This window comes from Homarus americanus, unplaced genomic scaffold (assembly GCF_018991925.1).
Source record: "Homarus americanus isolate GMGI-L3 unplaced genomic scaffold, GMGI_Hamer_2.0 scaffold59495, whole genome shotgun sequence".
NCBI classification, from domain to species: domain Eukaryota; kingdom Metazoa; phylum Arthropoda; class Malacostraca; order Decapoda; family Nephropidae; genus Homarus; species Homarus americanus.
In genome coordinates, this window is record NW_024732415.1 from 758,513 (window position 1) to 786,391 (window position 27,879).

Here is a 27,879-nt window from a genome sequence, read left to right on the forward strand (position 1 = left end):
CTTCATAAGCTGTAAGATTAATAGAGGCAGCGACTCAATTTTACAACATTTGTTATTAATACCTACAGTTTAACCTTTACCCAACAGCAAAATAGATTGGTCGGTAATCTGGCAACAGGTAACACAGGTGCCACGCTGTATGATAACCCACAGGTGTGTTCCGGCTGGGCTCACCTGGGGAGAGTTTGTCGTGTGTGTATGTATGAATGTATGTATGTATGCATTAGTATGTGTGTATGTTAGCGCGGATTTTTTTAGGTGTGTGTATAATTTGTGTGTGTGTGTGTATGTATGTATGTATGTATGTATGTATGTATGTATGTATGTATGTATGTATGTATGTATGTATGTATAGCATGTGTATGAATTGTATTTGTGCATGTATGTATGTATAATGTGTGTGTGTGTATGTACAGCATATGTAGGAATGTATTTATGTATGTACTGTATGTATGTATGGAGGTCAAGAGGCAGACACATTACCTCTGACATTCACCGGGAGGTCGGCCTCTCACTCCTCACCTCAGCAAACCTAATTTGTCTCCTTAAAAGATCCTGATGACAGCTCTTTATTACCTCACCGTCCCTCTCACCTTGACCTCTCCTGACCTCTTTCGACCTAACCTGACTTCTTATGACGTCACTCTTAGCGTCACACCTCCCAAACAACACCCATGTTAAGTGGCGGAAGAGGAGGGGAGGGGGGGCATGTAGGTAGGTAGGTAGACAGGCAGGAAGGGCCGCCCGTCAGCCCCCGGGGTAGAGACAGATAGGAGCTGATCCGTACACCAGCGTAATTCTTTAATACATTTTAATGTATATGAGAATTACGAGGTAATGGCGAACTAAAATAGACAAGGATAGAGAGAGCGCCGTAATCCCGCCGATCCCCGCCATGATTGGACCCGATGCGTTTTTCATTACCGGCTGAACTTTCCCATTTTTATGAATACAATATCGTGCCATTCAATTCTGTGCCGAATAAAAATTAAAAACTCTCTCCGTAACATAGTTTGTGTGCCAATCATTTCTGCTCCGCCGTTATGCCTCTGACGCCGCCTCTACGTGAACGCTCTGGGGGGGGGGAGAGGGAGGTGGAGGAAGGGAGATGAGGTGGAGGAGAGAGGAGACGAGGGAGGAGGAGACAAGGAAAGGGGGGGAGGAGAGGAAATGGAGGAGAAGGGGAGGAGGAGGAGAGGAAAAGGAAGAGAGAAGGGAAGAGGCATTTTTATCGATATTCAACAAAATATCCCGGAAAACCAATAATAAATATCTTCTATGTCAATTCAGATGGTGTCGAGTCTCATCCACCTCTACACGAACGGGTCTGTGAAGGAACGGATTCATATCACAAGCAACGACAATAAATCCAGATGTGTTTACGTGAGGTCAGGCGATGACGTCAGAGGTAAACAACATTACGTGTGACGAACGCCACCCGGGAGACAACACAACCAATCCGGATTCATCGATTCTTCCCCTATCAGTAGTTACGAGAACGACAGGTACATGTAAATAAATGAAAAAAATAATGAAAAATAAATAAAGATAAATGAAATATAACAAAAAAAAAACCTCCTCTCGTTCAGGTAAGGTTGAATAAAATGTTACCTGTTGACGAGGCCTGGCTCCTGTTGCTACCAATACCTGTTGACAACCACACACACAGGTACCATCACTACCAGTACTGCTTCGTCTAATACAACCACCACAGAACAACCACAATCTTCTCTTCATTACAACCATAAAGATTGTATACCGTCCTACAGCCACACAACCATGACTACAACCACAGTACCACCACTACCACCATACCATGCGACCTCTACCACACTACCACACTCCCCGAGCACCACCCCATACACACACCCTCTAGCACCACCAAACACACCCTCCAGCACCACCCCACACCCTCTAGCACCACCAAACACACCCTCCAGCACCACCCCCCCCCACCAACACATCACCTGCAGTTACTTCCGCCTGTCACCGTTACTGCTTCCCGTAATGTATGCAGCACACTACACCTTGTCACCACCTCCCTCACCCCTCAGTTCCTACCCTCCACCCTGCCCCACCCTCCCATCCCTGTTACAACCCTCCCTCACCCTCAGTTCACCCTCCCTCACCCCCCAGCCCCACCCACACCCCTGCCCCCACCCTCCACACCCCTCAGTCTTGGCCCCACCCTCACCCCTGTTCCCACACCCCTGTGTTCCCTACCCTCCACACCCTCAGTTCCCACCCCCACACCCTCTGTTCTGACTTACACCCTCAGTTCCTACCCCCACACCCTCTGTTTCCACCTCCCTCACCCTCAGTTCCTACCCTCCATACCCCTCAGTTCCTACTCCTCCCATTACACCTAGTTCCACTCCCACCACACCCTGTTCCTACCTCAATTTCACACCTCTGTTCCTACCCTCACCCCCTCAGTTCCTACCTCCATACCCTCGGTTCACCCTCCACACCCCAGTTCCACCTCCACACCCTCAGTTCCTACCCTCCACACCCTCAGTTCCTACCCCCCCACACCACACCTCCTCACGCCCTACAGGACTAAAACAACACTAATAATACTAATAATAATAATAATAATAAAGAATGATGGTTGAAGGAGACGACCGTAACAACAATGATGATGATGATGATGATAAAGAATGATGATAGGTGGTGACTGGGTGAGGAGTGAGGGAAGGAGTGAGGGGTGAGGGGTGAGGGCTGAGGAGAGGGGTGAGGTAGGGAGAGGTTGGCAGCAATACCCGGGAACAGATCAATATGACTCGGTTGAAATTTCACGCGGGTCAAGGAGTTGTTTATCCTGCCAGCTTAACGATCATGTTGGCTCCTCCCTCACACACACACACACACACACACACACAGAAAGGCAGACACTTACACACACGCACATAACAGAAGACACACACACACATACTTACATATAAACACACACGTATCATTATCACGATTATTATTATTATTTACATTATTATTTATATTATTTCTGACACAGCATCCATTTTTTCTCGCTTTCTGTCTATCTGTCTGCTTCTATCTGTCTGTCTGTCTGTCTCTCTCTCAACATCACGTACCTCACCCCCCCCCCTCTAGTGTCTGTGTGTGTGTGTGTGTCTGTGTGTGTCTGTGTGTGTGTGTCTGTGTGGGAGGTAAACAGACATTCAGACGTTTGGCTAAAAATCGACAAATTTGTCTTAGAGCGGAGACCGGCGTTCATTAGTCCCGGGTAGGCTGAGGTCACGAGGTAGGCTGAGGTCACGAGGTAGGCTGAGGTCGAACACGCGATATAACCCTGACTGTTTCTTAAAATTAATGGTATCAGAGTAATAGTGATGATGATGATGATGATGATGATGATGATATAATAATAAAAACGAGAAGAAGGATCTCAAACCTCCCCTTCCTCCTCCACCCCCATCTCTTCCTCCACTCCTCCTCCATCTCTTCCTCCTCCACCCCCCTACCACCCATCTCTTTCCCCCTCCACTCCCTCCCCTCCTCCACCTCCATCTTCTTTCCTCCACCCCATCTCTTCCTCCACTCTCCTCCTCCACCCCCATCTCTTCTCCATCTCCCTCCCTCCACTCCCCCCCATCTCTTCCTCCACTCCTCCTCCTCCTCCTCCATCTCTTCCTCCACTCCTCCTCCTTCACCACCACCACCACAACCGTTTCCTCCTCCATCACAAATACAAAACCACACTCACCTCAAGACACACACACATCCATCATCCCTAAAACACACTCCACACCACAATGAAAAGTTTAACGCACTTTAAACGCTTGTGATGAGTATATTTCACGATAAATACAACTGTGACCATTTAGCGAGGATATATTTGGCGACCGTAAGGAATCTATATCGCTAATAACAAGTACGTACAAGTGACGGTGTTTTGGCGATTATAAATTTCGCGATTGTTTAAAAAAGGTAAAGTGAATCGCGAGTAAGTATGGCTAGGCAGAGTCAGTCACGAGTCAGTGCGGCCCGGTAGAGTCAGTCGCGAGTCAGTGTGGCCCAGCAGAGCGAGTCCTTCGTTAGTGGTGGTTCAATAGTGAGTCAGTAAAGCCCGGTAAAGAGTCAGCGTGGCTCGGCAGAGTGAGTCACGAGTCAACGTGGCCCAGTATGAGTCAGCGTGGCCCAGCATGAGTCAGTGTAGCCCGGCAGAGTGAGTCACGAGTCAGTTCAGTATGTACAGTACAGGGTCACACGGATAAAATTCCCATGCATTATTAACACGGATCAATAAGTGTTCCAGCCCCGCGCTCTGGCTACACGCCTCGCTTACTGTGTGTGTGTGTGTGTGTGTGTGTGTGTGTGTGTGTGTGTGTGTGTGTTTGTGTATGTGTATGTATGTATGTATGTATGTATGTGTGTGTGTGTGTGTGTGTTGCCATCAGTGACGCTGTTTCTTTTATTGTGGCTCTGTGTGGCGGTGAGACGCTTAATGTGATGTCGCTGGTGTGTGTGTGTGTGTGTGTGTGTGTGTGTGTGTGTGTGTGTGTGTGTGTGTATGTGTGTGTATGTGTGTGTGTGTGTGTGTGTGTGTGTGTGTATGTGTGTGTATGTGTGTGTGTGTGTGTGTGTGTGTGTGTGTGTGTATGTTGCCATTGTGTGTTGCTGTTTTTATTGGTTTGTGGCGGGTGAGATGCTTAATGATGTCGTGTGTGTGTGTGTGTGTAATGTGGTGAGCGTGTGACGTTCTAAGCCTTACTGTGACGGTATCCATTCCGAGTGTGACGCCGCTATTGTGACGCGGTATGTTACGTGTTGAGTGTGTGACGCCTGTGTGTTAAGAACTGTGATACACTACTACTGCTATTACTACTACTATTACCACTACAACTGAACTACTATCATTACTATTGCTACTACAACTACTACTACCACTACAATTGCTACTATTATTACCGGTACTATACTACTATTAAAACTACTATCGACCACCACTACAACTAGTACTACCGTTACAAACAATAGTACACCTTATTACTACTCATATTTTTACTACTAATAATAATTGTAGTATACACACACACACACACAGTATACTCACCACCACCAGGAGTGCAGGAACCCCGGCGGCTCTCCTAAAGTTATATTTTTCTCCCATCTTATCTGTAAACAAACAAAAAAACATAATTAATCTCTGTAAAAAAAAAAAAACCACAAGTCAGGTGTGTTTATGTCTGTAAAAAGTAAGAGTAGTTCCCGTATCACAAACAACATGTCAGGAATTGTCTGTCTGTCTCACAAATAACATCAAGGTCTGTCTGTGTGAACATACGTCTTCCTGTGTTAACTTTGTCTGTCCGTCTGTCTATCTTGAAACAAACAATTAATCCCTCCTCACTAATACAACAATAATAAACATATATACAAAGTTTTATCATTTACAAATACAAAATTAATACATAAACAACAATACAAGTACAGGTCAACATTACAGGTATGGTACAGGTATTCCTCTCAATATATCGAAACACCTTACAAAACACTAATTAACTCTCCACACAATATATGAACATATTTAGAATCTTATAAGTAAACAGAAATATATAATATGTATGGTATATATTCATTACATATAATTTCACATATATTGATAAACATATAACGATACTCCCTTATATTCTATAGAAAGAAAAGTTTATATTAAGATGCTATATTAACGTGTATATAACAAATATATTGTTAGTGAAATATATATTATAAGAGACCTATATTATATTACTAAGTTCATATATAGCGTTACAATATGTTTGATGAGAGAGTATGTGTGTATATGTACGTGTGTATATGTACGTGTGTATATGTACGTGTGTATGTGTGAATCATCCTACTAGCTAACACCACAAACACCTTTTCTTCTCTCCCTGCCTCCCTCTTCTTCACCACCCCCTCCCCCCACACAAACACAGGTACCTCATTACCCAGACAGACAAACACACCTGTACAACACCATCCACTACACCACGACTGTCACTAACAACACATTAACTATCTAACTACAACAAAAACATGACACGCGACAAGAACGCTTTACTAACTCACACACACACACTTGACTCTCTTATCATTTAACAAATTTGACAAGTTAATTTAGCAACAACGGTCTTAATTTATTTACACAACAAAAACAAACAAATAAAATATATAGGTTTCATCCTCACAAGTCTTCAACAACAACATTAGATACTTCTTTGGCAAATATTTAACTGGGTAGGTTAGGTTGAAGATGTCGTGAGGATAATTTTGTTTGAATTTATGACATAATAAACTCCTTAACACTATGCAAATGAGGTAAAAACCTTAACACACACACACACTCTTGTCTACCATGTCAAATTCCAGCCCACCTCTACGAGCACGTGGCAGTTTGTTTACATATTAAAAGCACGTGGCGGTTTGTTGACATGTTGTCAGCTGGCGTCGTCATCAGCTGATCCGAGATAAACACTCTTGACATGGTCGCGTTACTCTCACTCATTAAGATCGACAAACTGCTAACGACTTAACTACCTCATTACGGCGTCACAGATGGTGGTAGGGAGCCCACACGCGGTGACAGGACTTATATTTAGTGGACGGAAAGCTAGACAGGTGGCTTAGACAGGTAGGGTAGACAGGTGAAATAAGAGGGAATGTGGAGAGCTGATTCAGGTAACGATGAAAAAAATATGAAGTAAAAAAATAAAATAAACAAGTAACAGTTTGGTCAGGTAATACAGTCTGTCCAAGTAACAGTTACTTTTGACAGGTAGAACAGTTAGTTTGGCAGGTTAAACAGTTACTCTAGACAGGTAAAAAAAGTTAGCGTGCACGGGTAACATAGGTAAGGCACTTAGTTTGACAGGTTAAACAGTTACTTTAGACAGGTGAAAACAGTTAGTGTGGACAGGTAACACACAGGATGGAGGGCTAAGTGGGAGGCAGGTAACAGAGTAGTGACGTGTTGCACCTTATCTTAACTACCATTACACTAACGACCTCATTACTCACCCCACTACCACCACTACTACCCCCTCCTACCACCCACACTACTACCTCCACCTATCCACCAACGCCACCCCCCTCCCACCATCACACATCCACTACAACTACTAACACCTAAAATACCCACCACCACGATCACAACTACCACCATCACCACAGCTCTTGACCTATGCCTAGCCCTCCCCCTCCCCTCTCTCTCACGCCTCCTCAGGTACAAAAATAAATCAGACAAGTTGCAATGCTTATCAGGTATTCCACCGATGTACACCTGTGGCCAAAATTGTCTGGACACTTTGCTAAATCTGGCGTTCTACTTTTAGGTGAATTGTGTGGTTGGATTTATAGCTAAAGAACACTGTTGTTTTTGTTTATTATCATTATTACTTACTATTATCGTATCAAATTATCATCACCATTATTATTATTATTTAGTAGTAGAAGTAATAGTATCATTAAAGTAAGGCGTCAGAGGAATATGCCGGGCCTCAAGTTCACTCACTCACTCAGCTACCTGGGAACCCTAGTGTCATGTGATACTCTATGTAAGGTCACCACACCCTACCTGGTACACCCCACCCTACCTGGTACACCTCACCCTATTCTTCCTTAAACTATCCAGCGCATCCTACCTTTAAAACCTAGTCTGCAGCTAACCTAACCTAATACTACCTATCCTAACTAGAATCCACAGCAAACAAGACAAAATTATCCTATCTTATCCAATCCTATCCACAAATAACTTAATACTTGAACTAAAGCTATCCCAACCTATCCTGTTACTACCCTACCCTAACCTATCCTACAACTAACCTAACCTACCCTATCCTACAACTAACCTAACCTACCCTATCCTACAACTAACCTAACCTAACCTACCCTACAACTAACCTACCCTACCCTAACCTATCCTACAACTAACCTAACCTAACTCAAACTGACAACGTAACAGAAAAACCAATAATTAATTAGTTAAGGAGCCAATTAACTCACCGGTAACCCTTCTTCTAATTAACTTCTCATATACTTAACCACAAAATCTACTTAATTACCTGTCTAATTATGTAAATTAGTAATATCAAAACAAACGATTAACTAAATGATTAAAAGAAATACAAAATGAACTGCAAAAATTAATTAATCCACTAATTGCTTCAAAGACCAACAATAACACACACACATACGCACGCACACACACACGCACGCACACACACACTTTTACACCAACACCTACACACATACATTGGGGGGGGGGGGTCAAGAGAGAGAGAGAGAGAGAGAGAGAGAGAGAGGGGGGGAGAGAGAGAGAGAGAGGATTGTGGTAGGTGTGAGATCAGCTGACGGGAGGGACGTAACCATAGCAACGCACGTGGAGGCCAGAGACGCTACCGCCGCCAACCAGCTGATCCTACCACCACTACCACTACCCACCTGATCCTTACCACTACTACTACCATCAGTCCATCACTAATACTACTACCCACCTGATCCTATCATCACACCACCATCCGGGCCTGATCCTACCACCATCCACCTGATCCTACCACTCACCATCCACCTGATCCTACCACCCATCCCACCTGATCCTATCACCATCCGGGCCTGATCCTCACCACCATCCACCTGATCCTACAACCATCCACCTGATCCTACCACTACCACCATCCACCTGATCCTACCACCACCACTACCACACCATCCACCTGATCCTGCACCACCATCCACCCGATCCTACCACCATCCACCTTGATCCCACAACCATCCACCTGATCCCAAGTACCACTACCACCATCCAATTCTGATCCCAACACCACCACTACCACCATCCACCTGATCCTACCATCCACCTGATCCTACCAAACCACCACTACCACACCATCCACCTGATCCTACCACCACCACTACCACCATCCACCTGATCCTACCACCATCCACCTGATCCCACCACTCACCACTACCACCACATCCACCTGATCCTACCACCACCACTACCACCATACCACCATCCACCTGATCCTACCACCACCACTACCACCATCCACCTGATCCTACCACCACCTGGGTTACATAATCACGTGCCAACATAAGCCACGTGTATCAAATCCACAAATCCCATCACACGAACCCCTAAAGTTTTCACCAACACGAATCACTTTTTCCAATCCACACGAATCGCCCATATTACCCACCCCACGAATCACACACACACACACACACACGTTAAGAGTATTATAAAGTACACTAATGAAGACTGACAAAATCCCCAGGTATGAATGGCTTAATGAGAGACAGGTAGTAATTAGCGACTATACAGGTAATGTGAACTAATTATATAAAGGAATTTCACGAGAGAGAGAGAGAGAGAGAGAGAGAGAGAGAGAGAGAGACCTAACCAATCACATATACACCTTTCACCACATACACAGACAGACAAAAAGCTAACCACCCACAACCGCTTATTATACCCCTACCCCCTCCCCCATACACCACCGTCACCCCCTACGTCCCCAAACAGTCACCTTCCAACCCCCACACAGTCACCCCCCCCCAACACACCATCAATCGCTCAGTGTCAGCTGCCGTGGGAGGTGTTATCGTACAGCTGACAACCAAGTTAACACGACAGCCGACTACTGCTTATCGTTCATCACCACACGTGTTATCGTTATGAGTGTCACAGAGGCGTGTCACCGTAACACTAGTAGTTATGTCACTATTAACCCAAGCGTCATCATAACACACCTCGCTGTCACCACGGAATATCACCACAAGTGACTCTTTAACTTATCACCACAAAATATCACCATTAATATGACTTGGAGCTTATCACACTATCATCATCGTCACCAATCTGTCACTGTGATTATAAACAAGTCACCATGACACTATCTTGTCACAATCGCACGTCACCAGGACACCACTACTACCCTATCACCATCAATAATTGCTAGTCACCACAGCACCATATGGCATAATCTCTTCACCATCACGACTCACATCACCATACACCATTAGTCATATACCAGCCTCGTCACCATTAAGTCACTATCATCATTACACGAGGTCAATAAGAATAATGATGAGCTTTATCGCATCAGGAAACTAATCTGACCTGACCTTAATCAATCCTAACCTAGTTTAAAAATTACTACTCCTAACTTAACCTAACCTATGCTAACCAAAACACACACACACACACAAAACAACCACCACCACAAATCAAGAACAAGACACGAATTGTTTACACACCTAATTGCAACGACCGTGATTACCCCCCCCCCCTCCCCCTCCACAACACGATAACTCACAACATAATATTTTTTCGTGGTGAGGCAGATGAGGGAGAATAATAACTCATAATTAGACTAATCCACCTGGTCAGCCTGTCATACACACGCCCATCTTAAGGGGGGAGGGGAAGAAGGGGAGGAAGGAAGGGGGAGAGGGAAGGGGTAGAGCAGAGGGAAAAGGTGGAAGAGAGGTGGAAAGTGGAAAGGGAAGGAGAAAAGATGAAAACGGAAGAAGGAAAAAGAGAGAGAAATTTCGTCAGGCAGTAAGTATGGGTAAGTGTAACCGTGAGACTGAAGAACATACATACATCATACATACACACATACATTATACATACACACACACACATACATACATACAAAGATATACCTTAGAGGAAAAACAGGTAACGAGTCACACCTGTACATCACCTTCCCTCCCCCACCACCTGTTACCTCCCCTACACACACACACACATCTAACCACCTGTATAATAAAGACACAGCCCAAGAGAACCACCTGAAACAACCAGCTGGCCGTCTCAGGTGGTGGGTGTAGAAGGGGGTGGGGTGGTGAGGGGGAGGTGGGGTGAACATGACAGGTGACCGTGATAGTGAGGCAGAACATGACAGCCCAGGTGTCAACACTCAAACACCTGTGATGGATTGAGAGAGAGAGAGACACGTCTACAAGCATGGTGTGATAAAAATTAAGATAAATGTGTGTGTGTGTGTGTGTGTGTGTGTGACCTTGCATCGTTTATCTTTGCAATGAACAACAAACCAAAACAACAACTGACAGCAAAAACAATAAAAATCACGTCACATCACCACCACCACCATCAGTCGTTATCAGTGTATGTCAGTACCTGCTTATCTCTTATCAGCTTGACCTCCCACTAGTTGATCCTCGCCCCCCCCCCAGCATTAAGTAACCCTTAAAAATACCTACATGGCAACTCCTACATATATATATATATATATATATATATATATATATATATATATATATATATATATATATATATATATATATATATATATATTAGTACGGCCTACATCCACCAGAGGGGATGTGAGTGTTATGACGGCATTCAAGTTGATGACGTCATTCAGGTTGATAACGTCATTCAAGTGTGATGACGCCATTCAAGTGTGACGACGTCATTCAAGTGTGATGACGCCATTCAAGTGTGACGACGTCATTCAAGTGTGATGACGCCATTCAAGTGTGACGACGCCATTCAAGGCTCATTATAATACTTCTCTTTACCGCTTTTAGTGGGCATTATAGCTTCTGGCTTTATATTTAAGCATAATAAACTTGGCTTAAATCATTCACAAAATTATATAATATTCATTCATAAAAGTTAATATTATTCACCATTCATAAAAAACTCACGATAATACTCCTTCACAAGTCACGCGGTGTTCACTCATAAGTATAATAATATTCGTTCATAAAGGCTACAATAATACTCATCGATTATACTTTCAGAGTTCGTTCATGAATAGTGTAAACCTAACACACACACACACACACAAAAGTTCACCAGCTTACAGCAATAGTTTTGATGGAGGGTGGGAGGAGAGGGGACAGAAGAGGAAGGGGGAGGGGGAGAGGAAGGAAGAGGGAGGAAGAAGGAGGGAACCTAATGCTCGAGGTAAGCTTGAAGGAATTTACCTATATATCTCTCCCTCTCTCCTACCCTGCCCCACAATCCCCCTTTTCCCCCTCCTCCTCCCCACCTCCACAACCCCCTTCCTTCCCTCCCACCGACCAAGAAAAAACTCCTCCCATCTCCACATAACCCCTCCCTCCCTCCCTCACCCCCCAGCAGTAGATAAGACACACTAGGGGCGAATACTAGACGTAAAGAGTGCGGGAGTTGCAGCGTTAATGGGGCGCGTGGCATAGCACTTTATGGCCCCTGATGGGTAGCTATGTCAACAATGGACCACGTGCTCACACACCCTCGTAAACAGAGAACAGCTGATAGCCCGGGAAGTGCCACACCAGGAGGGACTGACGGAAACCTGAGAGTATACTGGATCTGTGGTCAGTGTCATGTGATGAGGGCAGTTACTTTCTTTACAGGAGAAATTACTGACACTAATTTCTTCATCGAGAAAGTATCTGCAATCACTTTCTTTATATGGAGGAAATATTGGGTTACTTTCTTTATATAGAGAAAGTATAGAGAGTTACAGTCTATAGATAAAGTTTTAAAAGTAAATTCCTTACTTTCTATAACACAGGAGGGTTTCAGAGGCTTCCTAGAGACCAAAGGAGGGTTTCTGAGGGTGGGGGGGTGTCCTCCGTCAGCCACCACAGCAGGCGGTTGACCACCATGACGTGGCTGAGCTCGACCAATGGCAAGGCTCACTGAACTCACCTCCACAGCTGATTTCCCTACAGCACTAACGTCTCTCTCTCTCTCTCTCTCTCTCTCTCTCTCTCTCTCTCTCTCTCTCTCTCTCTCTCTCTCGTATTCATCTTCTAAATTTTCTCTTTTATTATGAATTGTAATAATAATAATAATAATAATAATAATTAACGGTTTATTGAAAGAGCTTGGCAGCCAGAAGGCTGAAAATATACAGTTACATATTTGGGGAATGGGTTACGAATTACAAATAATATACAAATGACATAAGTGACACAAATAAGACATATAGTAACTTAGATGGGGATCAGCTCAAAATACAGTTCATTTCAACATAGTGACAGCGTAGGGAGCAGTGTTTACTGGGAGTGAATACACTGATTTATTACATGTGTGGAGTGTGTGTGTGTGTGTGGTGTGTGTGTGTGTGTGTGTGTTAGGCTTAGGCACCTAATGTTATCTATAAACCGTGACGTCATTCAGGATGTTTGGCTTCCATACCTTGACTACTACCACCACATCTACCACCATACCTACCACCACATCTACCACCATACCAACCACCATCTACTGCCATACCTACCACCACATCTACCACCATACCTACCTACTACATCTACCACCACCATACCTACCACCACATCTACCACCATACCTACCACCACATCTACCACCATACCTACCACCACATCTACCACCATACCTACCACCATACCTACCACCATACTTACCACCACATCTACCACCATACCTTCCACCACATCTACCACCATTCCTACTACCACCATAACCACCACTACTACCATCACCAAACTACCACCACATTAAATCAACCAAGATGCAACCAATAAAACCACACTTTTTTATTACATATTTTCGAGTTGACTTGAGTGTATGTGTACATCATATGATTTGTGTGTACACGTTAGAGTCAATATGTACACAGGTTGTTTATACTTAATGAAACGTACATGTGGACATTGGTAAACACACATATGAACAACTGATTACATATGTGTATATAAACAGACATACATATAAAAGTGATAGGAGGGAGGGAGGGAGGGAGGGAGGAGACAGGTGCGCGATGAATACCTGATAATTTAATCACGGTTTTTTTCTAATACATACACAAAATATGTCTCCTCTCCCTCCACTCCTTCCTACTCTCTCTCTCTCTCTCTCTCTCTCTCTCTCTCTCTCTCTCTCTCCCACCTGTTCTCTCACCCCCAAACTAATAATAATCACAATAGTAAGTAATTCAGTATTGCTTCTCAAACATTTTATTTTATTTTATTTTTCCTCTGGTCTGGTGAAAGCCGTGACTTTCACCCGCGGTAATTACAGTGGTGTGTGTGTGTGTGTGTGTGTGTGTGTGTGTGACCTGTATTGTCATTACCTCTCTCTCTATCATTTCTATCACCTTTCTCTCTTCTCTATTTCTCCTTGCTAGAGAGAGGTAGCTCCATTATACAGGTGGGGGTCAGGTACACGCCAGATACCTTCATGATTCATCCACCTGAGACACAAACCTTAAACCTTCATCTGCTCCTCCTCCACCTCCAGTACCTACCTCATCTGTATCTCCAGTATATATCTCTACCTCTACCTCCTCCCACTCATCCTTCAGTATCTACTTCAATCCTACCTCCTCCCACTCATCCTCTAGTATCTACTTCAATCCTACCTCATCTAACTCCACCTCCAGTATCTACCTCCACCTCCTCCACCTCTACCTAATCCTTCAGCATCTACCTCATCTGTACCTCCAGTATATATCTCTACCTCTACCTCCTCAAGTATCTACCTCATTACCACCTCCACCATCTCCCTCACCACCTCCCTACGGCTCCACCTTTAAAAAAAATCACCAAAACAAAAAACAAAACACTAGACAAATCTCTCTCTCTCTCTCTCTCTCTCTCTCTCTCTCTCTCTCTCTCTCTCTCTCTCTAAATTACGAGTCTCAATAGTAATAACAACACATCCGTACACCATAAAAAGGAAGGAAGGAAGGAAGGAAGGAAGGAAGGAAGGAAGGAAGGAGAGAGAGAGATAAAAATGAATAAGGTGTACGTGTTTTTGTTTTGCCTCACGGACGGACGCACAGTTATCACGGCTCCACCCTACAAAAACACTACACAAACACACACAAAAAAACGCTTAAAATGAGTAAGAAATAAAGGTTTTTGTAAATGGGTGTTGGGTGTAAATCTGGGTGTGGGAAACAGGACAAGTGTGGCGGCCGTGGTGGTGGTACACATACATACATACATACATACACAGAGCCCCGAAATATACAGTACATACCTTATATCATGGGGTCACACACACACACACGCACACAAAACACTCGCACATACATAGAACACACACACACACACACACACTCTTCAGAGAAAATACAAGTTAAAAATTTTCAGACCGACACCAAATTCACACGAGACAGATTGACAGACACGCCAAGGATCGTTACTGTGCTAAATCGAGCGGTAACTGCTACTTTTCGATTCGCTAACCACGCAAAATTTCGGGGAACCGGTAACTCTTCCCCGCTGAAGAACTTATGGGCTCATATGAAGAATAACCACCCTAACCTAATCTAGCCTAACCAAACCTAATAACCTAACCTAACCAAACCTAATAACCTAACCTAACCAAACCTAATAACCTAACCTACCTTAGTTCACCTGAAGATTAACCTATTATTAGCATTATTATCGTTATTACTATTGGTTGTAGTTTTTTCATATCAAGCTTGCTATTGGTCGAAATTTCAATGACATCACTTGCGGTTCACATTCAGCCATAGTCGACACCATGCATCAACCAACCTTGTCTGAACTCCAGGTAAAAATGTCTATCACAGGTAAGAAGAAAGTTAAATTATATTCTCTACCTTAATTCGACTCACATTAACCAGTAACTAAACTCGTTACTTTCGCTCGACTACTTACTACTTCCGGTTAACTATTCACTACTTCCGGTTCACTATTCCCTACTTCCGGCGTGACGGTAACTGTGGTGAGAAGAGTAATGGCTGGCTCTCACACACAGACAAACACGAAGCTCCTACACAATTTTACGCCTTCTGCACTCTGAACAACCCCCTCCCCACTCCTTCCCCCGTCCAACAGACAGACAGACAGACAGATACAATTACCCCCTTCTCCCTCTTCCGTCCAACAGACACAATTACACCCCCCACACAGGAATAAAAATCAAACACCAGGACTTTCTACTTTCAAGAAAACTAAAAAAAAGCCTGAAGCAATTTGTTCTGAGCAGCGTGCTTTATCCCCAGTTGGCGTCTGTGATGTTCATTTGTTTTCTGGTCTAAGTCACGTGTTTAATGGAACTCTTTCATGGATAGCGTAAAATAAGTGATAAATAAATAAAAATAATGAAATAAACACGAAAAACAAAGAATAGGGGGGAAAATGACACTAAAATACGAGGAGGAATGACTAAAATGTGTATTAAGATGTGTGATACAACCGAATATGTGAGGGAGGATTGTTTACGAGATCAGCTGACGACATGTAAACAATGCCACGTGCTAACCCCATCAGCTGACCACAGGTAAACAATGCCACGTGCTAACCCCATCAGCTGACCACAGGTAAACAATGCCACGTGCTAACCCCATCAGCTGACCACAGGTAAACAATGCCACGTGCTAACCCCACCAGCTGACACGTAAACAATACCACGTGCTAACCCCATCAGCTGACGGCACGTAAACAATACCACGTGCTAACCCCATCAGCTAGCCATAGGTAAACAATGCCACGTGCTAACTCCGCCAGCTGACACGTAAACAATACCACGTGCTAACCCCATCAGCTGACGGCACGTAAACAATACCACGTGTTAACTAGTCAACACCACAACACTAATTTTATCACCACGTAAAGTCTATCGTCCCTACCACATGCACCACAACGCCTGTAAGCCATAAACACCTACATCTTCCTACAGGAGAGAGAGAGAGAGAGAGAGAGAGAGAGGTATTTCAAGAATTTGTGACACGTGAGACGTAGCGCCATAAATAATGGACCTTACCGCCACAATAAACACAGCGCCATTACTGTTTTCTTATGCTGGTTTACTCAACGCTATAATTAACTCCGCTAATGATAAACCCAACGCCATAATAATTATAATCAACGCCACAATTAATTTTTATTGATTTTTAATGGAACAACAAACAAGGATTTAGTTAATTATTTACCTGATTAATTATTATTATTATTGTTGTTGTTGGTTTTGTTATTGTTATTACTATATAATAGTTATTACATCACTTAAGCCAATGAAGGCAGACAGGCAGGCGCACGTTCGTCTGGCGTAGTCCTTCCACCAACCACACGCCAGTTTGCTGTTACTCCATGTGTAGTTTGGCAGTGACTATGTTGTCTCAGCCAATCCCACGTGACTATAGCGGAGTCTGCCAGTGATTGGTGATAACTGGACCAATCACGCGTGACTATAGTAGAGTTGATCCGTTAGAGTGAGTAATGGTATCTGGCGGAGCTGGACAAGACACACAATCTGGCCATCTGATTGGTCATTTCAGCAAGCAGGTGCACGAACACGGCGAACATTGACATTTACCACATTACTCGACTCTTCAATGACTTTTCATTGTAGACAAATTAACAATATCATTCTTTCTTATATTAAAAAATTTTCTTCTTCAACAAGCCATTATATAATACAAAAATAATAGGAATATGAATGTCTTCGTACGCCGCGTCACATTAGCATAGGTCCTTGTTCCTCTCAACATCACGACATAGAGACGCGATTCTCAAAAAAAATCTTACGTTAAATTTACCCCAAAATAAATAGAATATGGTCTTTATCTAACCACGACATAAAGGTGGATTCTCAAAGGGTTTTACATTAAATATTTTCCTCGTAATCTAATATCCAAGATGGCGGCACCCACCTGGCTTGACTACACCTGAGGCTGAGAATATTATACAAGATGGCGTTCAAATCACAGAGACTCGAGTAACTAAATTATTCCTTTAACACCTCAGCAACAAAATCGACGCAACAAGTTACAAAATCGAACGTAACAGAAGACCAAGTGGCCATAACTCTACAGTAACGCAGCAGGAGACTGGACATCGAACTAATCCGAGATCTTGTAATCATAAACGTGTATCCCAAATTTGGTTGAAATCCGGTGATATTTGTTCAAGTTATCACGCGTACAATTTCCCGGCGAGCGGAGACAGACGGACGGACGGACGAAAAATAACACCGGTGAAATTACCAGCACGCGACAGCTGGAAACTCTTGGCACTCAACTGGATGAAAGCCGAGGCAATGACCTTGATGATAACAGGTGTTGGGGGGGGTGGGAGGTGTTGGGGGTGGGGTGTTGGGGGGTGGGAGGTGTTGGGGGTGGGGAGGTGTTGGGGGTGGGAGGTGAGGGGCTGAGGGAGGAGTAAAGGGGAAGTGAGAAGGAATGAGGGGAAGTGAGGAGAAGTGAGGGTTGAGGGGAGAGAGAGGAGGGGTGTGGGGAGGCCACTACGAAGATCTCTCCCCCTCACACTACACTTAGCCCCCAACACAACACCAGATAAGAAATTTTTAAAACAACTATCCGTTTCTTTATGCCTTTATCAACTACGGTACAGCTTGAACGTACGTGTGTGTGTGTGTGTGTGTGTGTGCGTGCGTGTGCGTGTGTGTGTGCGTGTGTGTGTGTGTGTCACAATACCTATTTACAACCTCAGGTACACAGATAAATAAACATTGCTACCACTTAAAGAAAAATAATAATAACTACTTAATAAATTAACACCAGGTGAGCACAGGTAAATGTACTACCATCTGAATAATAATTAAGCACAAAAGGTAGACGGTTTGACAGATGTGCTCTCACCCCCCCCATCCTGCAAGTACCTAGGTATCTTATAATGATGATGATGATAATAATAATAATTAGTGTACAATATCTTTTCAATATATTCAGTACGGTAATTTCGTCTCCTAACTGCTGCTAAGTCAACGTATCTAGTTAAGGTAGAGTCTCGGTGTTAATTGTGTCTCCTAGATGGTAGTAGGTACTGAACCGTCATGACAGGGGAAAAACTTTGAAGAATGTGAAAGCAATATGTTAATTACTATTGGACAGGTAAAGAACAGGTGGTCAAGTCATGTTTCGTGTGACAGGTGGCATAGTGACATGACTGACAGTGGGGAGAGAGAGACCCCTCCCCGCCGCCACTAGACAATCAACCACGGATGCAGAACTTTACCAAACCATTATCTGTAACCTAATGCGCAATCCGCTCTTCCCCGGTGTCGCATTTACGTAAACACAGGCGTTGGGGGGCTCCAGCTTCCGCGAAATACCATATCGTTCTTATATCGGAGTGTAAATAACCTTGAAAGTCCACCAACTCCTCCGTGTATGCTAGTGACTGACACCCGCGCCATGTTTGTTTTGTCGATGCCGTGAGCTACATGGAAGACGCGCGCTCATTGGCTCAAAACGGGAGTTCCGTCTCATTTCGGCCAATCAGGATAGACTTCCCATCACGAGCGCTAGCCTGAGGGAATGCTTACAGGCTCATAAATACACTTTAAGCCTCTTTATGTGATACATATATACACACATATTGATACTTACAAAATAAAACTTACTTATATAGTTATAAATAAAGAAATATAAGTAAAATAAGAGATAATAGTAATCATATACTGAATTAATCACTTACTCCGAAAATGTCATTCTTACCCGAGTGAGTGAGTGTCTCTAAACCCGTATACAAATTCTCAGATAATCTTACGTTAACTTTTTCCTCGAAAATTATTAACTTAAATTTCTAACTGGTTCCCTGATGACAACACAAAGATGAATTCCTAAAACAGTATTATCAAGTCCCTCCTCTATCCCTCCCTCCTTCCCTTCCCAGCCTCCCTCCCTCCCTCCACTCTCCTTCCCTTCCCAGCCTCCCTCCCTCCCTCCTTCCCTCTCTCCCTCCCTAACTAGTAGTAAGAGTACCATATTTTATAGCTTCCATCACCACCATCACGACAGCCACTACCACACCACACCACCACACAACCGCTACTACCATCATTCACCACAACTATCAACCACCATCATGACAGGCACCACACCACACAACCACCACCACACACTCTCATAGAACAAGGTGAAGGGAATATTAAGCAACAATATTTCTCAGTAGTGTTGTGACACATGACACTCTTTTCATCAACAAGTGTCGTGTCTCACTCCTCAAACACACACACACACACACGCACATAATGACGTACACCCACTAAAAAATTATTGAGCATCCTTACGGCGTGATACAATATGACGGGTGCCGAATAATTTTTAGTGGGTGTAGTGGGTGTACTACACACGCTCACACACACATACATAACGACGTACATACACGAGCGCACACACACACACGACGTACATACACGCTCACAGACACAAATACACACACAAAGAAAGACGTACACACAGAAAGATATACATACACACGTACACACATAAATAAACTCACGCACAACGACATACACAAAGTCAAACAACGACACACGCACACACACAGTTGTGACCTTCAATACATCACCTCGTACACTGGCCTTCAGTCTATGAAGAAACACCACGAACTGTAAACAACGGTTTCCTCCTCTACTTTAACCTAACATTAACCTAAACACAACCTTAATATAATCATAACACGAGCCTAACCTAACCTACAATTAACCTAAACACAACCTTAATCTAATCAGAACATAACATGAGCCTAACCTAACCTAACATTAACCTAAACACAACCTTAAAATAACCATAACATTAACGTAACCATAACACAACATTAAGCTAACCTAAATACAACTTAACATTAACCAAACCTATAACACAATTAACATTAACCAAACCATAACACGACTACCAACCTTTAACTTTACTAACTAATCTAATCTAACTTCACCTATACTAACCAAACTTAACCTAACCTAATCTAACTTCACCTATACTAACCTAACCTAACCAAACTTAACCTAACCTAATCTAACTTTACCTATACTAACCTAACCTAACCAAAGATACACACCTAAGCTATATACCTTTAAACTCTTACCTTGATTAACCTTTTTAAATTAACGTAACAAGTAAAGATAAATTCACTTGTGTTAATTTGGATTATTTTTTATGGGGATGTTAAGTTTTGTTAATATTAAGTTAAAATTCTGTTAAATGTTTTATCTTCGTATCCTTTTCTTAATAAGTTTAATTGTAGAAGACTTTGTGATTCTGAAACCTCCAGGCCCAGTGTGTGTGTGTGTGTGTGTGTGTGTGTGTGTGTGTGTGTGTGTGTGTGTGTGAGACAGTGTACGTGGGTGGGGGATTTCACTCGTTATATTTACACAGACATTGCAGAGAAAGAGAGAGACTGCATGTGTATGTATGTGTAAGTGTATACGTCTGTGAGTGTACATGTGTGTGTGTGGTGCACTTAATAATGACTAGTGGTAACTGCGCCAACACTGAGCTCTCCACCTGCCTGTGTTTGGCTGTGAATTAAGGCTAATTAATCTACTCTTCCTACTTCTATATAACCTGGGCTTAAAAACACATCCTCAAAAGCTGGATGTCGACCTGAAATCACAGAGGTGTTCCGGCCAGGTAAGCCCCCTCCCGGCCAGGTAAACCCACCTCCCCCGGCCAGGTAACTCCCCCCTCTCTTCCGGCCAGGAAAACCCTACCTCCCTCCCCCGGCCAGGTAAGAACCCCTCACCTGTCTACATTCACATTATTATTGACTCTGTTAATTGTACTGTAACTGACTGACTCACTTCCACACTGACGGGTTCAGGATAGTTGTAGTAATAACATTGAGGGATAGGAAGTGTTTTTATTGATTCGTATTATTATTTTACCTAAAGATTAGACACTCCAGCTTATTTCACCTGAACATTGATACTAAAGCTTATTTCACCTAAAGATTAACATCCCTAACCTAATCCCCCCAGGTGTTAGGGTGTCTAATCTTCAGGTGAAATAAGCTGGGGTGTTAAATCTTCAAGTAATCATTTTTGTCAACGTGTGATAGTGGTCTCTCTCTCTCTCTCTCTCAGGTAAACCACTCCCTCTTCCCCTCACACTTATCTAATCGACCTTAACAACAAGAGGTGCCGAGATAAGATTAACCACGCCTGAACCTAACCTAACCACGCCACCCTCCAAGACCAAGCTATCGCCACTACCGCTGCTACTCAACCACTCTAAGCTGTCAAATTAAACGACGGACTACCACAGCTGTTGATACATATTAAGATAGCCTTGTCTTGGTACACATGGAAGCTAAAGAGACTCGTGTGTGTGTGTGTGTGTGTCGTATACATTAAAGGCTCCAAAGTGTCACGTCAAATGAATGTTCTCGTCTGACTTATAATAATAATAATAATAATAATAACAATTATTATTAAAAAAATACATTAAAAACAAACGCAAAACAACGCAACAGTAAAAACAATTTTTAAGCGCCCATAAATACGAATATCAAAGGCAAAACAAACAAACAAACTGATTTGTTAACGTCGACGGGGCCACAGCCAATAAGAATGCTCGGTTCATAGCGCCTGGAAAATACCGCATGTAAACAAACATCATGGCGGAACGAAGCGGAAAGGCCAGACAAAAAAGGTCCAATTCGTGATTAAACTCTTCGATAATAATCTTTGTGTGTGTGTGTGTGTGTGTGTCAAGCTTCTACCTCCAAGCACCAAACACTCAAAGGGGTTAGTTAAATCACTAAACTATTTATTACCATTAAAAACAAAAACTAAATCTGTATCTCCACCTGTAATTACTCCTCTACTCGCACCTGTACCCATATTTCAGAACGCTCAGCAACACCCCCTCCCCCCACAAGACGAATACAGGTTGATGCTCTTATTACGCATCGAAAGTGACAACACAAGAGGTGGGAAGCGCAGCAGATAACGGAGATACGCATGAACGCACGAGAAATATAACCGTGGAAGAATATACGCAGTTAATCCAAAGTAACGTAACAAATACGCATTAATGTAACGTATGTGCAATAACGAGATACCGTACACAATGCAATATATAGTAACGCAATAACAATGATACACAATAACGAAAAAATGCAATCACGTTATAACTGCAATGAAGCAATAAAATGTTCAATAACAAACTATGCAATAACGCCATTAATACAAGATCGACAATAACGTTAAGTGATAAAAAACAATGCAACCCACCCACACACACACACAAACAAATAAACAAACAAACTCACGTGATAGGTGGGTGGGGGTGGGGGTGGGGGGGTGGACCTGGCTGACGTGTTGTGACCTGTTGGGTGGGTCGAAACACACACACACACAAACACACACACACACACACACACAAACATACCTACAATCAATACACGTTTTCCCTTTTCCGTTTACACTGACACGACGGACGTACAGCCAACGAAATAATAAAATATGGACGTGTGTGGATTTTGTGAGAGAGAGAGAGAGAGAGAGAGAGAGAGAGAGAGAGAGAGAGAGAGAGAGAGAGAGAGAGAGTAAACACCAAAAGCACAGTTCTCTCTCCCTCACGTTGGTAGTGGACTGTTTCAAGCCCTGTAATTTAAGACTGAATAAAGGCTAACTAATGATAGGGTGAGGTGAGGTGTCATGCTAAAGTGTGCTTTAAAGAGTGCACGCAAACACACACACACACAATCAATGCACTTCCCCCACAGGCCACCATAAGACACACACACACACACACACAAGCCACGTATACACAATGAAACTTACCCCCACAACATTACACACACACACACGCGCGCGCGCACACACACACACACACACACACACCACAACAATAACAGACTGGATGCATGATACTCCATAACTCGAGATAAACAGTCACCTTAGCTTACCTTGACTCCACACCTTAATTAGTTATTTTGACGCAGGTAAATAAACATTGAGTCATTTTATCAGATGCAAAACATTTACCTGGGGTTAGGTTAAGTTAGGTTTGGTTAAGTTGGGTTAGGTTAGGTTCTTGCAACACAAAAATAACATTCATTACCAGTCCATGCAACACAGCAAGAAGTAAAAACAATCCCTGCAACACAACGCACGGGGTAACACAGATGAAGAGAGATGCCTACACCTACAAACACGACCCGATCTGACACATCCCGATCTAATCCTCCCGCCCGTGAAGACCCATCCAATAAGCGGGTAAAAATATGGCACTGGAGGAGACGGCTTTGATGAATACGTCTGGCTGTGAGGATCTCGACAATGAACAGCTGAATCAAGGCAATAATATATACACCATCTGTTCCCTCCCCCTTCAACCTCCCTCCCTTCCCATACGCCCCTCCTTCCCTTTGCCTACCTACCTTATCCTTCCCTATCTCTCTAGCTCCCTCCACCTACCCCCTTCCCTCCCTCCACCTTCTAGCCCCTTCCCTTTGTCTCTACCTCTCCATTCGTCCCTCACCCTACATCCTTCCCTCCATTCCCTTACCTCCCACTCCCTTCCCTTGTGTATGTAGGTCGGCGAACGTAACCAGCGGCGATTGCTGGGGGGGGACCTATTACCTGTAGTTTACCTGTGGCAGACTTCAGGTGTGGTGGGGAGGGAGACAGGAGGTGGTGAAGGAAGGTGGTCTGTGTAAGGGACAGGTGGTGCTAGGTGGTGAGAGGGAGGTGACAGAGAGGTGGTAAGTAGTGGTGAGGGAAAGGTGGTGGTAGGTGGTGGTGATGATGAGGGAGAGGGTGGTGAGGTGGTGGTGATGAGGGAGAGGGTGGTGAGGTGGTGAAATGGGTGGGTGAAAAAAATATTACCTACCCATTTTAACGACACACACACACACTTGATCAACACGTAACAGGTAGTAGGCAGCTACCAAACAGGGAGGTACTACCGCCTGGGAAGATATTGGAAGCATAAAGTGTTGTCTCATGGTAGACCCTGCTGCCATATGGCACCAAGTCCTAGTTACTGATCTGACTTTCTGCCTCATTTACACAATTGCAGGGTCTCAATTGTTTCTCTTACTAGTGACAACACAACATACATACTGTATATCTTTTCTCACTTTTGATCTTTAATTCATTTTTGTATTTCTTTATTATTATTATTAGTGTTATTATTATTATCAATTATTATTATTATTATAACAGTGTTATTATTATCATTATTATTTTATTTTCAATTTTATATTTATTATAAATTTTATTTACTATGAATTATTATTATTACATTTTCGCCCCCAGGCCCCGATGTGGGTCAGTGACCTGTGCCCGGGTGGGCTAATCCCGTGTAAAAAAAAAAACGGGTATACCTGCCATCACCAACAGGTTATGTTAGGTTTGATTAAGGTAAGTAAGGTTAGATCAGAGCTAGGTTAGGATTAGTTTAAGTAAGATTTGATTTGGTTGGGCCAGGTCAGGTTAGGCTAGATTAGATTAGGTAAGGTTTGATTTGGCTACGTAAGGTAAGTAAGATTAAATTAGAATTAGGTTAGGTAAGGTCAGGTTAGCTTTGGGTCGGGTCGGGTTGGGTTAGGTTAGATTAAGCAGCAATAAAAAGGACGCCCACCCACGCCCACGATAGCCAGCAGTTTTGAGGGAAACTTGAGGGTTGATCTGTAGGGTCGTGTGTGGTACAAGCGCCTGCCAAGCTACAATTACCCACAATACGTCACCATCACAACACCTTCACCATAACACATTATATGGTGCCCTACTTTTCCTTACTGACTTATTGAGAGACTTAACCCCTTGACGACGATGACTTAACCCCCTTGAGGACGATGATTTAACCCTTTGAAGACGATGTTTTAACCCCTCGAGTACGACAACTTATCCCCTTGAGGACGATGACTTAAACCTTCCAGTATGACGAATTAACCCTTCCAATATGATGACTTAACCCCTTGAGGACGATGACTTAACCCCTTGATGACGATGACTTAACCCCTTGAGGACGATGACTTAACCCCCTGAGTACGATGACTTAACCCCTTGATGACGATGACTTAACCCCTTGAGGACGATGACTTAACCCCCTGAGTACGATGACTTAACCCCTTGATGACGATGACTTAACCCCTGAGTACGATGAGAACGATGACGATGATAACCCCTGGTGACAACCCCTTGATGACGATTTAACTTACCGCGATGACGAGTACGATGACGATGACGATGACAACCCCTGGGTACGATGACAACCCTGATGACGATGACAACCCCTTGATGACAACCCCTGCGATGACGAGACGATGACTTAACCCCCTGAGTACGATGACTTAACCCCTGAGTACGATGACTTAACCCCGAGTACGATGACTTAACCCCCTGAGTGACGATGACTTAACCCCTTGAGGACGATGACTTAACCCCTTGAGGACGATGACTTAACCCCTTGAGTACGATGACTTAACCCCCTGAGTACGATGACTTAACCCCCTGAGTACGATGACTTAACCCCTTGATGACGATACCGGTAACTTAATGATGACATACATACATACAGACCGACAAAAGAGGATTAAGCAATAAGCATATTATTATAACTTATTTTCGTCATTATATTAATTCCTAGTATCATTATCATCAATACGTTTATCGTGATTGATCATTATTATCACCATTGTTGTTATTTATCATTAAACTCAGAACGCATCTACTTTAGGAAGAGTCTTGCTGTAATTTGGTAGCCATCTTGGATTTAAACTGTGTTGTATTGATGTATCGAGAGAGCCAACATCCCACACCCACTTGAGCCCACACTACACCAAACCCATGACCATTCCACACCTCCCCATCACCCCCAACACAGCCCCATGACCTGTCTTTGCACCACCCCATGACCCCCACAGGTCCCTGGGTCGTCGAGGCCGGGACCTGGAACCTAGACCTCACACTGTGTTCACTCCACGCCCGGGAACGACAACATCTCCCCCCGCCGGCTAACTTCTCTGGATCTGTCTCGCATTTTTATGGTTGTTGCTGTAACTCGGCCGCTCCCCAGCCACCAAGGAGTGTCTCGTGAGGGCCTGGGACTCGGGAGGACGGCGAACGAGTCCAAATGACGGCTACCAAGAGGGTGGCTTCTGTCTAGAGGTACGCGGGGTGATTGCGAAGTTGGTGGAGACAGGCAGCCGCGCCATGCCTACCCCAGCGCCGCCACCCGGCAGCCAGCCCAACTAACAATCGCCAGCTCTTAGGTACTGTCTGGCTCAACACGCACACATACATACATACAGACAGACACACGCAGACATGCCGTAGCTCACTCACGCACGTACATAGCTGAGAACTGGGGTGAAGTGGGGGGGGGAATCATGGAGGAACATTGATAGAAAAGATAATTAAAACTCCCAAGAACAAGTATCAAGACCACCGCGGGCCTTCCACCACCACCGACTCTGGGAAAACCTCTGGTCAACCTGGTGGTGGATTACGGTGACTCGGAGCCACACGGTTCACAGGTGATTGTAGGTTAAATCTCCCAGTAACTGTCGAGGGAGATGTGAGACAGCAACTAACTGTCTCACTTGCCGAGCTCTGCCACCTAAGAAACGGACGGGTGTTGATTAAGAATGGCATCAAAATTACTCCAAGACTTGACCATCGACGGGTTTATTTTAGGGGCCTCTGAATCACACACACACGTCCCCAGTCCATACACACACATACACATTCCAGCACCTCCCCAGCCCCCGCACACACACACACGTACCTCCCCAGCCCATATGCATTCCAGCACCTCCCCAGCCCGCACCCACACACGCACGCACTTCCCCAGCACACACACACACCAGCTCTCACACACGATCTCACTTTAACATGAACTGAGGGGTGGGGGGAGGTTAGTGTAGTGAACGTAGGTCTAAAAGTAGAAAAATAAAACACGTTCCTCACCCGCGCCCACAAACACGCACAAACACACACATGCACAGACATATACACACAACTTCACAAGATTAGGAACACAAATACACATAAGCACAGAAACACACATACATAGAAACACAAAAAACACAAGTACAAACAAGACAAGACACATACATACCTGTACATGACACAAGGGCCACCTAGGCGTGAATTTGTTTAAGGTGTAGAAGCTGTCGCCAACACAACAACCACACCCTAAGTTAACGAGCTGC

At 43.9% G+C, this 27,879-nt stretch overlaps 1 protein-coding gene across 11 annotated transcripts in view; it reads right to left on the reverse strand.

Moving 5' to 3' along the window:
* Nucleotides 1-27,879, reverse strand: part of LOC121868535 (single-stranded DNA-binding protein 3-like) — a 136,519-nt gene that overhangs the window by 97,649 nt on the left and 10,991 nt on the right. For all 11 annotated transcript variants that reach the window (XR_006089414.1, XR_006089415.1, XM_042369236.1 and 8 more), the window contains exon 3: nucleotides 5,075-5,136. Coding sequence is in view for 9 of the 11 variants with exons in the window: in XM_042369236.1 (XP_042225170.1) it covers nucleotides 5,075-5,136 (62 nt within the window). In the remaining 2 variants the exon portion in view is untranslated. The remainder of the gene's footprint in view (nucleotides 1-5,074; nucleotides 5,137-27,879) is intronic.